This window comes from Parasteatoda tepidariorum, chromosome 10 (genome assembly GCF_043381705.1).
Source record: "Parasteatoda tepidariorum isolate YZ-2023 chromosome 10, CAS_Ptep_4.0, whole genome shotgun sequence".
In the NCBI taxonomy this organism is placed as follows: Eukaryota; Metazoa; Arthropoda; class Arachnida; order Araneae; family Theridiidae; genus Parasteatoda; species Parasteatoda tepidariorum.
Genome location: NC_092213.1, coordinates 9,547,737 through 9,560,456, shown reverse-complemented (window position 1 = coordinate 9,560,456; position 12,720 = coordinate 9,547,737). Strand labels below are relative to the sequence as shown.

General features: G+C 30.9%; 1 protein-coding gene across 1 annotated transcript in view; it reads left to right on the top strand.

Annotated features, from left to right (window-relative positions):
* Window positions 1-11,818, top strand: part of LOC107457216 (zinc finger protein Gfi-1b-like) — a 103,551-nt gene extending 91,733 nt beyond the window's left edge. The window contains exon 4 of the mRNA XM_043047809.2: window positions 11,590-11,818. Within this exon, the coding sequence (XP_042903743.1) occupies window positions 11,590-11,780 (191 nt within the window). The 3' untranslated portion in view covers window positions 11,781-11,818. The remainder of the gene's footprint in view (window positions 1-11,589) is intronic.
* Window positions 11,819-12,720: the final 902 nt, after the last annotated feature.

Sequence of the window (12,720 nt, the reverse complement as noted above, 5' to 3'; positions counted from 1 at the left end):
AGTAACATTAATATGGACATATAAATATTAAGTGACATGTTAAAAAGTCACTTCTTGAGCTATGATGGCTCAGGGGATAGAGCGTTCACCTTCCTATGAGATGAACCGGGTTTGAATCCCAGTGAGGACTGATCGATTCGAATTCCGCACCCGGTTCGCAGTGACTGAAGTGCTGACTAAAATGTCCTCAGTGGTAGACTGATCATGGGTTAGAATCCCCTGTGGATCCGTCGATCACTGAGGATATTTTACGCCAGAATTGTGGTCGGTGTGAGCCAGGTGCTTAATTCCTATCAACCAGTCATCTTTGAGATTTGAGCCCGGTACACCTTATTGGAAGCAAATGCTCTACATCTTAAACCACCACGCCTCTGTTATTGTTTCGTATGCCACTTGCCATTACCAGCAAGCCTACTTGGAAGCAAGCGAATTTTTAAGGCAGAGGGTGTGTTTTGTTATTTTTATTTTTATTAATAATACAACTTCAGCCACCGCACACGTCACAGCCAGTTTTTCCGGGAGAATCCACTCATACTGCATTCATTCAGCCACAGATCGTAATTTTGACCTGAAACAGAGAGTGATCAATCTACAATTCAGTACTTCCAGAGGCATTGATTTGTTGAACTTGGAGTACTTTGTGACCCCGACCGATTTAGCCCTCACCAGTCACCATTTAATCCCCTGGGTTTTTCCAGCTGTTGGAATTTGAACTCTCGATCTCGCGAACACTAGCTCAACGTCCTACCATCCAGGTTATCCCAGCTGATTGGATGAAATACAGTTTAAGTAGCTTAATAGAGTCATGGTGGTTCAGAGGATGGAGCGCTTGCCTTCCAATGAGATGAACCGGGTTTGAATCCCAGTGATGGCTGGTCGATGCGAATTCCGCACTAACTACAGTGCTGACGTAAAATATCCTGAGTGGTGACCGGATAATGGATAAGTCCCCATGCCGCCAAACTAATCATGGGACGGTTTCCTCTCCATGTAACGCAAATGAGGTTTGGTTCATTCAAAAAGTCCTCCTCGAATGCGAAATTTCCGCCTATACTTGACACAGGAGTTAGTTTGCCTTCTAGATTGGGTTCAAAATTAAAAGGCTGCTATGTTGAACATTAGTACTCGTAAGCTCGGGTGTTGAACGACGGTTACAAAATAAAGTAGCTTGATACTTGACCTATGCAGTAGTTGAAGTTGATATGTTTCTTTTAAATAGTACCGGTATGATTTAGGAGTACTCGAGGAACGATTCAGGCAACATTTTATACAAAGTGCTGTTCTAAGCCCTAACCAATAGTTAGCTAACAAAGAAAAGGATTTAATTTAACAGAATAAGTCACTTATCAATTATGTGCGTTATTTAATAATCTGCAAATTACTGAAGCACTGCAATATATTTACGCAGTATGTTCAAAAAGTACATTGAAAACTTGTTGTTTCTAATGCTACTAGGCAATAGCAACAAGTCTGCTAGGTGAAACCAAGCGAATTAAAGGCAGATTGTGAGTTTCCTGTATTTCCTTGGAGCTACAAATGACCATGAATACTACTTCAGCCGCACACGCACATGTCATAGCCCATTCTTAGGGTGGAGCCATTCATCCACAGATAGAAATTTCTTCCTGTATCAGAAAACGATCAATCTCCAATTAAGTACCACGGAGGTATTGATTTGTTATGGGAACATGGAGGACTTTGTGACCCGACAAATTTTGAAAACTTGTAAAATCGATTAGCTGAAATAAAAATTTAACGCAAGTATACAACAAATTAATTTTTCGGCATTGATCTCCACGTGAAAAAAGCTTCATAACTTATCCGCGTGCTCTATACAATGCTTCAGATGCTTTCTCAATTTTTTGTACGTGTGATTTAGGCAGCTCTTCTATATATTATATATTTGCATTGAAAATGAAAAATATACGAAGTATTAAAAGTTCATATAAAACTCAAAATTAAACTTTATATATTATCTGACTTTCTAAAATTATTTTTAAATTTTTTTTCTCGTGAACTATTTTAACTATTTTGCTCAAATTTTGTATTTTGTCATTTAAATTTACATTGTTTAAGCTGAAATAAAGATATGCATGCCTTACAATTTAAAATTGCTAAGACGATTATTAAATCAAATAATAAAAATACTAAATAATTGTTAAAACTATTTTTCGCATAAAATTTATTTTTGGAGAAACCAACTTTATAATTAAGTACAAAAATTTCTGATTAACTTATTCCCTAAGACACGGTAAAATAAGAAAAAAAGAAAATTGTTAAATAGGGGTCCTAACTTTAGACTTTCGGCTAGGCTAATGAAACCCTATTTTCGAGATTACGGAATTTAGAGAAAATACGTCTCTGTGTTTAGTTATTTAACTTAATTTATAGTTAGTACACGTAAATTATTATAATTGAGGGGAACCCTTTGAATCATTTTTAGATTACCATTTTTGATCTTTGAAAATACAATCATTAAAACAACAGTTATTCAACGGGTACTTATTCTTTTGGTTCAGAACGCANAGTATCTAATAGAGTTTTATTTTAATTAACAGAAAATTACGTTTGTAGGGGTCGATGGAGATTTCGAAAAATTATGCAGGGATCGATGATCAAAAAAGTTTGACAACCCCTGGCTAGGCTAATGAAACCCTATTTTCGAGATTACGGAATTTAGAGAAAGTACGTCTCTGCGTTTAGTTATTTAACTTAATTTATAGTTAGCACACGCAAATTATTATAATTGAGGGGAACCCCTTGAATCATTTTTAGATTACCATTTTTGATCCTTGAAAATACAATCATTAAAACAACAGTTATTCAACGGGTACTTATTCTTTTAGTTCACTGCACATACAGAACGCAATTTATTGAAAAGATTAACATAAAACATTTTGATGATTTAGCATTGAAGTTAGTAATGTTCGTGGCAAATGTAAATTGTATTTGCCACCCCCTTCCACACCTATCACTTAAAAGACCCACCTTTGAATGTTCTAAATCGAACATTCTCACCTAAGCAGTTGCAAAGGGCATCCGTAACGAGACGATAATTTTTCGGGGACTAGAAATTTAATTTACCTCGTTCACCCCAAGTAATCGGAGTTGAGGTGGAATTCCGCTTGCATCGATCAGTTACCAGGAGTAGGATTCCTCAAATACTACCCTCGAACCCCTACCAACTGACTCACTTGCTTGTTGTAGTCCCGTTACATTCCTTCCTGGGTCCGAGATAGAAGATCATCTGGCCTTTTTGGTCTTTTATGGGACTGTCGCCTTCGAATTTAATATTTGTGATAATAAATCACGATTGGAAGGCGAGAGTTTAATTTACTCTCTTTTGCACGTGGGGCCATTAATGATCAGAAATCTGTATGCGAGAAAACCAGTGCGCGCAGACGATATTGGAGTATATTTTCAAAAGAAGGATTTTTATTTCTGGCATTGGATAAACAGTGGTCGTTCCGCCTCGAGATTATTCGAATTTTCGGATGGAAGAAATGGAATGCTTTGAGAGTTCGAATGAAAAATGATCTTGATTGATATTAAATTTCGTACTATTAGGAATAAATATTCTTCGCGTTTAAAGGTTATCTCATATATGATCAGCATTTTATTATTTATGATATTGAAACATTTTATTAAACAGCCACTAAACACACGTGATCTCGGTGATTGCTCATTGCTTATATAGCTATAAATTTGTATTGTAATGATTTGATTAAAAAATGAAAATAATATTTTTTATAACTCTTGCTTGTAGATAGGACACTGGTATCCCTTAAATATATTTTTTTCTATCATTCTAATTGAAGTAAATAAACATGGTTTGGTATTTATCAGGTAATTATTAAAAACAGTCTAATAGTTTCTAAAAATCTGTTAGATTATCGGAATTATATTTGCACTAAAATGTAAAATCCAACATAAGTAGTTTGGAATATCTTTCACTCACATTTATAAAATTATCAATAATTAGTTTCGTAAATTATAGAAATTTAAATGATGAATAACTGTTTCTCTCAGTTCTAAATAACTACAAATAAGTGCAAATTTGAAAAATTATTGTTTGGAAGTGAGCCGCATTTGGAAGATTTTTCATTTAACGCATGAAAAGAAACCGGTGCTTCATGCTGCATTTAATAAACAAAAATTATTGAAATGCTAAATATAATATTTTTCACGTATTCTAATCTAAATTAATATAAAATAAAGAAAAGAGTGCTAAAAATAAGTTTAATAAAAATCCTGTGCCAAAGGGTTAAGCTAGTTTGGTGAATTTATAATCCTTTGATGCAAATGGAACAACGGTGTCCCTTAAATATACTTTTTTGACTCCCTAATTACAAGTAAAAATATATTCCGGTATTTAACTACAAAATATAGTATAATAATTACTAAAAAATTTATTGGATTATCGGAATTATATTTTATTAAAATATAAAATCCAAAAAAGGCAGCTTAAAATATTTTTTTTTCATTTATATTCAAAAACTTGTAAATAATTGGTTTCACAAGTTAAATAAATTTCAATGATGAATTATTGTTTCTCTTAAATATAAATAACTGCAAATTTGAACAATTATTGTTTGGGAATGAGCAGTGTTTGGAATATTTTAACTATAACACAGAAAAACACACCCTTGATTCTTGCTGCATTTACTAACTATAAGCTATTAAAATGATAAATGCATTTTTTTAAACTTATTTTAATCTGAATAAATACAAAATAATTAGAAAAGGGAAAAAAATATCTTTAATAAAAATTATGAGTCAGAGACATAACTAAAATCGAATTAATCTATGATTGCTGTGTGTGAATATTTGGTTGAAGAAGAAAAAATTTTCAAGATAATGTAAATTATGTTGAAAAAAATAATAAAATTAATATTTTAAAAACTAACATGATGTGGATCATACATAAGAATGTTACTTTTTAAAAGTATGAACAAAAATACTAGTACTTTAAGCAAAAGTAACTAGACAAAAACAAAGTGTTTTGATTTTAAAAAAATAACGAGTAAAAAAAATAAGTACAAAGCAAAAAAAGGGATGATTTCAAAGTATACTGAGGAAATCAAAAATTAAAATTAACCTTAATTTTCGTTTAAAAATGTAAGATTTTTTTTTTAAATTCAAAATGCATTAAATTTAAACTTATAAAACTTTTAAAAGCTGGAAAATGTTACAAAATTTATTGAAATAGTGAAAGCTGAAAATATCTAAACACTTACCAGAGAAGCAAAATTCAATGTTTGCCTATGAAAAGGAGTTTCACATTATGATAATTATAAAACTGTCAAATTTTTGAAGATTAGGTTTTTTCGTTCGGAATTCGTAGTAATTTGTAGTGACTTTTGCAAAGAAATTATTGAGTGTTCAAACGGGCCTCCCTCTCTTTTTTGAGGAAATTACAATGCTTAAAGGTGTTTGGAAAAATAAGTTAGCTACAATTTGTAATGCATTCAATTTATAAATTAATATATATATTAANTACTACATATATTAGTTTCCAACAATAAAAAAAATTTAGATACTTTTTATATGTTTTATGATATTTTCATTTAAAATATAGCAATATGTAGTTAGAGAATTCAAAATTTGCGTTTAAAAAAGTGTTAAATACTAATAATTATTATTAATTATAATAATTCTGGAAAATGCACTTTTCTTTTGTCAAGAGAACACCGCAAGGGCGAAAGTACGTCTTAGCTCAGAATCCCCGTGGATAGATGGCAGCACCTCTTCCTCAATTTAGATATGAATCTGATGTGGAGGGAAACTTTCTCCTGATTCCTGTACCCATGGTGGTGCTGCTCAGCGACCGAGCACAGGACTTTCGATTTCACAGATTTTTACGAGCTCGCATATCGCATGTACTAGGTGGGGGATCTTAGCGGAGTCGAGGATCGAACCCTGGCTCCTCCAGATTGGGGTCCGATTCTGTAACCACTGGGCTACAAGGGCTCCACGCAACTTTTAATATGCTATTATCTTGAATTTAATACATCTCCATAACCTATCGACTTGAGTGAACGGTATTGTTCGATTTATATTATATAAAAGGCAAATCTCTCACTCACCCTTTGATTTATACACAGGGCTAAATGATAATGATTTTGTTGTTGTTGCATTTTTTGAATATTTTGGTCGTTTTTCACATCCTATATCTTGTCTCAAATTAATATTTGTTAGACAATCCGAGAGATCATTGGTGCTTAGGGCTCTAATATTTTAAGATCTTGGCATTGTGTACAAGCTGACTCTGATTTCTTAATAAACTGCTAGCTATTGATTGGAATTCTGGTCAGCTTCATGCCGCCGCCGGGATTCAAACTCCAGTCCTTTGTTATGACCGCTGAGTGCCTTAACTACTAAACCATCGCTATCTTAATTAGTACTTAAGTAAAAAAATAAATTAAAAAAAAAATAAATAAGCAGAAACTAAACCATTTGAAAATGATGCAAAAAAGCATGACGAAATTTCATTAGTTATTTTTATCTCTCATTCTCTCTAGTTAATCATGATTGTATTTCGTCAGAATTTTATAGTGATTTTAATCTCTCACTTAAATAATTGCTTGTAACTTCCATCATAATACTTTCTTACTCAATTTTTTATACAAAATTTACTTCATTTTTTTAAACAAATATTCAGAAAAATGGTGGTTACGTATTTTTTAGCTTTTCAGGAAAATGACCTCTAATATGCAAACTGATCGAAAATAAAAATCAATTTTATGATTGGCTCTTAGAGCTGTTTTTTTTTCTTTTCATTTTTGAATCTTTCTTCCTAGTGTAGAAAAGAAATGTTTTTCTCAAAGCGATTAAAATATGAGAAACGGGATAAATAATATGTGGAGTGAAAAGGAACTAACTGGATCGGGATCGGGAGCAATCGGAGAGCGGGACAGAAGGACAAATGGTCCGGTTGACTGGATGCTGCGGACAAGTAATTAGGTTTCCTCTTCTTTGGGGCCATCTGCTTTGAATCAAGCTAAATGAGGAGGAGTGGTGGAGGCATTAATGGAGGGCACGCGCCCCTCTTTTGGGAAAAGGGGCATGTGGAAAAGAGCAAGGAATGCTGGGTAAAAGATGAAAGGGGGGGAGGTATTCTCGCTAATCTTGTAACCACGGTCAGGATAATGCGGATCAGATTTTACAGTTCCTGCTCCTGGTTTCCGGAACCAGGATATCGCCACTTTTGACTGCTCACTTTTTTATTGGGGGAAAAGGGGGGGGTGAAATTTTTTTGAGGGGTTTCGGGAGTTTAGTTGGGTGGCAAAGCATGGAAATTGCAGTGGGAAATGGGACTGGTTTATTTATGGGGGGGGGGAGAAAAATACGTCTTGTGATAGATTCGAAGTAACTTATTTTTTTATTCGTTGGAGATGCTACAGGGAATGAATGGGTTGGAATTCATGAAGATAAACAGGATTATGTGTTTTTTATTGTTTGAACAGGAATTTGTGGAATGTGTTTTTGATTCGTACACTGCCTGGGGATAAATGTAATTTTCATCTCTTTATAAAATTATAGACCATTTGATAGGCTTGAAGGAATAAAGAGGTTTATAAATTTTTGTTTGCTGTTGTAGGATATAAATCATTTAAGCGTAACTCATATTAGATTTCACTTACGATATGAAAAGTTGAAATCCATTCTTGTGGGCGGGAATTTAGTTTCTCTTTAGAAAACCGGAGTTTGATTTAGACCGTTTCCGCCTGCCTTTTAGAGTGCATTTTTCTTGAACATATTTGATTTTAGAACTGGAAGTGGAATGTTTGGATTCCACATATTTTGATTTCAAATCATAGGAAATAGTTCAATTCCACTGCAATATTGGGAATTTATTGGAAATATTTACATCCCACTCTAAATAAAATTTTTAGATTCCATGATTAAGGAAGTATTTTGATCTATATTAATAGGAAGTAGTTGGATGAAATGTATGAATCCACTATGTTGGAAATATTTAGACTTCATTTTATCGTAAATATTTACATCCCACTCTAAATAAAGTTTTTTGATTCCATGATTAAGGAAGTATTTTGATCTATATTAATAGGAAATAGCTAGATGAAATGTATGAATCCACTACATTGGAAATATTTAGATTTCATTTCATCGTAAATATTTACATCCCACTCTAAATGAAATTTTTAGATTCCATGATTAAGGAAGTATCTTAATCTATATTAATAGGAAATAGCTGGTGGAAATGTATGAATCCACTATGTAAGAAATATGTAGATATCAATTTGTAGGGAAGATTTACATCCTACTTTAAATAAATTTTTTAGATTTTAAGATTAAGGGAGAATTTTATCCATATTAATAGAAAATAGCTGGATAATATGTATGAATCTACTACATAGAAAATATTTAGATGTCGATTTATAGGAAATATTTATAGCTTAATCTAAATAAATTTTTTTGGATTCTACGATTAAAGAAAGTATTTTGATTTATATTAATGGGAAATAGCTGGATAAAATCTATGAATCCACTGAGATCTACGATTAAGGAAATATTTAAATTTTTTATCAATAAGAAATAGCTGGATGAAATGTATGTATCCACAATATAAGAAATATGCTGATATAAATTTGCAGAAAATATATTTACATTCTACGTTAAATAAATTTTTTAGATTTTACGATTAAGAAAGAATTTTATCCATGTTAATATGAAATAGCTGGATGAAATGTATGCATCTTCTATATGGGAAATATTTAGATGTAATAAGAAATATTTATAGCTCAATCTATGATTTTTTGTATTCTATGATTAAGGAAATATTTCGATCTATATTAATAAAACATAGCTGGATGAAATGTATGAATCCATTAAGCAGGATATTTAGATTTCATTTTATCGTAAATACTTACATCCCACTCTAAAGGAAATTTTTGAATTCCACAATTAAGGAAGTATTTCGATTTTTTATTCCACTACATAAATATAGAAATAGCTGGATGAAATATATGAATCCACTATATAAGAAATATGTAGATTTCAATTTGTGGGAAATATTCACATCCAACTTTAAATAATTGTTTAAGATTTTAAGATTAAAGAAAAATTTTATCCATACTAATAGACTGTATGAAATGTTTGAATCTACTACATAGGAAATATTTAAATGTAGATTATAGGAAATATTTATAGATCAATCTAAATAAATTTTTTGGATTCTGCGATTGAGGAAGTATTTTGATATACATTAATAGAAAACAGCTGGATGAAATGTATGAATCAACTATATAGGAAATATTCAGATTTAAATTTATAGGAAAAATTTACGACATCCCTTTCTAAATAAATGTTTTGGATGCCACGTTAAAGTATGTATTTCAATCTCTATTAATAAAAAATAGCTTGATGAAATGTATGAATATATTAGGTAGGATATATTTAGATTTGCATTTATAGAAAATATTTGGATTTCTCTTCAAATAGTATAACTATATCCACTTTATAAACTAATTATATAAACGGTATCTCATAAATCGTTTAATCGTATAATATAATATTTTAATATTATTGGTTTTAAAAAAATATATAAATTTTGTACAATTTAATGGTAAATATATAACAAAAACAATGTCTTTTCTTAAAAAATAATACCCCAAAATTAAATAAAACTTAAGAAAATTATTATTTTAAAAGAAAAACCAAGTGCCTAAAACAAAATTTTCTTTAGTTTCAATCAGGTTTCACATTTTAAATTTATTTATTTGTTTATAAGCCTATGTAGTCTATAGTTAAAGGATGGCAGTCATCATTAAATAGCAATTGCAATTTAATATTGTTTATGAATAGTGTATCACACTGATAATTTTCATAATAACGAATACTTGATATAGCGAGTGAATAAAGGGAGAAAGAAGGTATAAATAATTGAATCTGTGTATTAGCAAATCAGCTTATAAGTTTGCTAATAAATACAGGCTTTTAAATCTATAATTTGATAAACAGTGATTAGAGAATCTTGAAATTTAAAGCTCCACTTACCCAGAGTAAGACCAATAACAGAGGTTAGATAATTATCAAAACCATTTTAATTTTTGATGGTTTATCTAATGAAAATGATTTATTAAGGTACGGATATTTAAATTCTGGAGTGACCGTGAACAGGCTAAAATAAAATTCTCAATATATATATATATTTCGAAGTAACTTATTTTTTTATTCGTTGGAGATGCTACAGGGAATGAATGGGTTGGAATTCATGAAGATAAACAGGATTATGTGTTTTTTATTGTTTGAACAGGAATTTGTGGAATGTGTTTTTGATTCGTACACTGCCTGGGGATAAATGTAATTTTCATCTCTTTATAAAATTATAGACCATTTGATAGGCTTGAAGGAATAAAGAGGTTTATAAATTTTTGTTTGCAGTTGTAGGTTATAAATCATTTAAGCGTAGCTCATATTAGATTTCACTTACGATATGAAAAGTTGAAATCCATTCTTGTGGATGAGAATTTAGTTTCTCTTTAGAAAACCGGAGTTTGATTTATACCGTTTCCGACTGCCTTTTAGAGTGCATTTTTCCTGAACATATTTGATTTTAGAACTGGAAGTGGAATGTTTGGATTCCACATATTTTGATTTCAAATCATAGGAAATAGTTTAATTCCACTGCAACATTGGGAATTTATTGGAAATATTTACATCCCACTCTAAATAAAATTTTTAGATTCCATGATTAAGGAAGTATTTTGATCTATATTAATAGGAAGTAGTTGGATGAAATGTATGAATCCACTATGCAGGAAATATTTAGACTTCATTTTATCGTAAATATTTACATCCCACTCTAAATAAAATTTTTTGATTCCATGATTAAGGAAGTATTTTGATCTATATTAATAGGAAATAGCTAGATGAAATGTATGAATCCACTTCATTGGAAATATTTAGACTTCATTTTATCGTAAATATTTACATCCCACTCTAAATAAAATTTTTTGATTCCATGATTAAGGAAGTATTTTGATCCATACTAATAGGAAATAGCTAGATGAAATGTATGAATCNCAACATAAGGTTTTTTGCGATATCGACACATATAAAGAATAATTTTTATCTTAGGATAATTATTCTTTATTCAGAAATATCGCATTTATAGCAATAGATGTGTCTTGATAACGACTATTTGCTTTTACCATTCTTGTTTCTCTATTTATTTTATTCATGTTTTTCATGTTAATTTATGTTTATATATATATATTGAACTTCTTTGATTGCTGGAGAAAACTTAGAGCAGCTTCGATTCACCTCTTCTTTAATTCTTCAGGCAATTGAACAAGTTTCATTATTTTTAATCCAACCTTCCACAATAGTGATAGTCAGATTTCGCTCAGGTTTTAAATTTATATTCGCTTAAAAATTAGTTTGTGACCCCTAACATGCATTGCTTTTTTAGCACTATTTTTGACGTGGAATTTTAAACATTAAGGGTGGTGACTGGGGAACATCCTGTATGAATCCTTTCTCTTTTAATGTCTCATATTTGATTGAGTTTCCAACTAATTGTTCTTTTATTATTAATAATTGTTTTTTATTATTATTATTTAGGTGAAAAACCTCATAAATGTGCCGTATGCGGTAAGGCTTTCAGCCAGTCCTCTAATCTCATAACCCATAGCAGGAAGCACACGGGATTCAAACCTTTTGCCTGTGACATATGTGGAAGGGCATTCCAGAGGAAAGTCGATCTCCGGAGGCACAAGGAGACCCAACATTCAGAGATTCATCACATACCTTGAACTCATCTTGTGATTGGTTACTGAAGAAAAATAGAAAAGTATACAAAACTATGGACCAAGTTTGATATGAAATCATTTTTTATGAAAAGTCGATGAAAATTAATGGGGTATTAGAAAAACAATTTATCAAGAACCACTTTTTATTCAAAATAATGACCTAATTTGGCACTTAAACGCTTGAAATAAATAAGACAGCTAAAGTAAATGGCACGCAGCAGCAACATATAAAATTTATGAGCATAGCTTTTATTTCCTCACGTTTTTATTCACCCAGTATCCTAGAAAAAAAAAATTCAAACCGGAAGTCTTACAGTCCTTCTATGACGACATAGCAGCTCAGAGTGTCAATCTATGCATTCGTATCATCAAGAGGAAGTTATAAGCTCCTCTTAGTGTGCTGCCATCTGCTGATAATAGAGAGAACCTCGGTCATGAAATAAAAGGTGAATAGGTTATTTCTTATTTTTCATTTGTTATTGCCCACATATTCTTCTGAATACAGTCAACATAAAACATTAGCAGTATAACCTAATTTATTACTTTAGAGCAAAAGGTATCTTGGTCTAAATTGATTTTGTACAAAAACAGTCTAATTATTTTCATTTACTTGTGTGTGATATTTTCGAGTTTTCTTTTTCATGTGCAATTTAAATTTCATGCTCGGAAATAACAGAGAAGAAAGCTGCTTAACGAAGCTATCTTATTCATTTCATGAATAATTTTGGAATGCAGTCAAATTATTCTGCATTCCTTAAGGGAAAAAAAAGTGTAGCAGGAAGAGGAACAAAATATGTTTTAATTTATAAAAACTGCAAATTATTAGTATATATTGTTATTTTATTTGAAAATTTTACTAAATTATTGTTATGAACTAATTTTACGCATAAAATGTATTGCTATTCTCAACAAAGAACGTTTTTTTAAAACGAAATAATGCCCA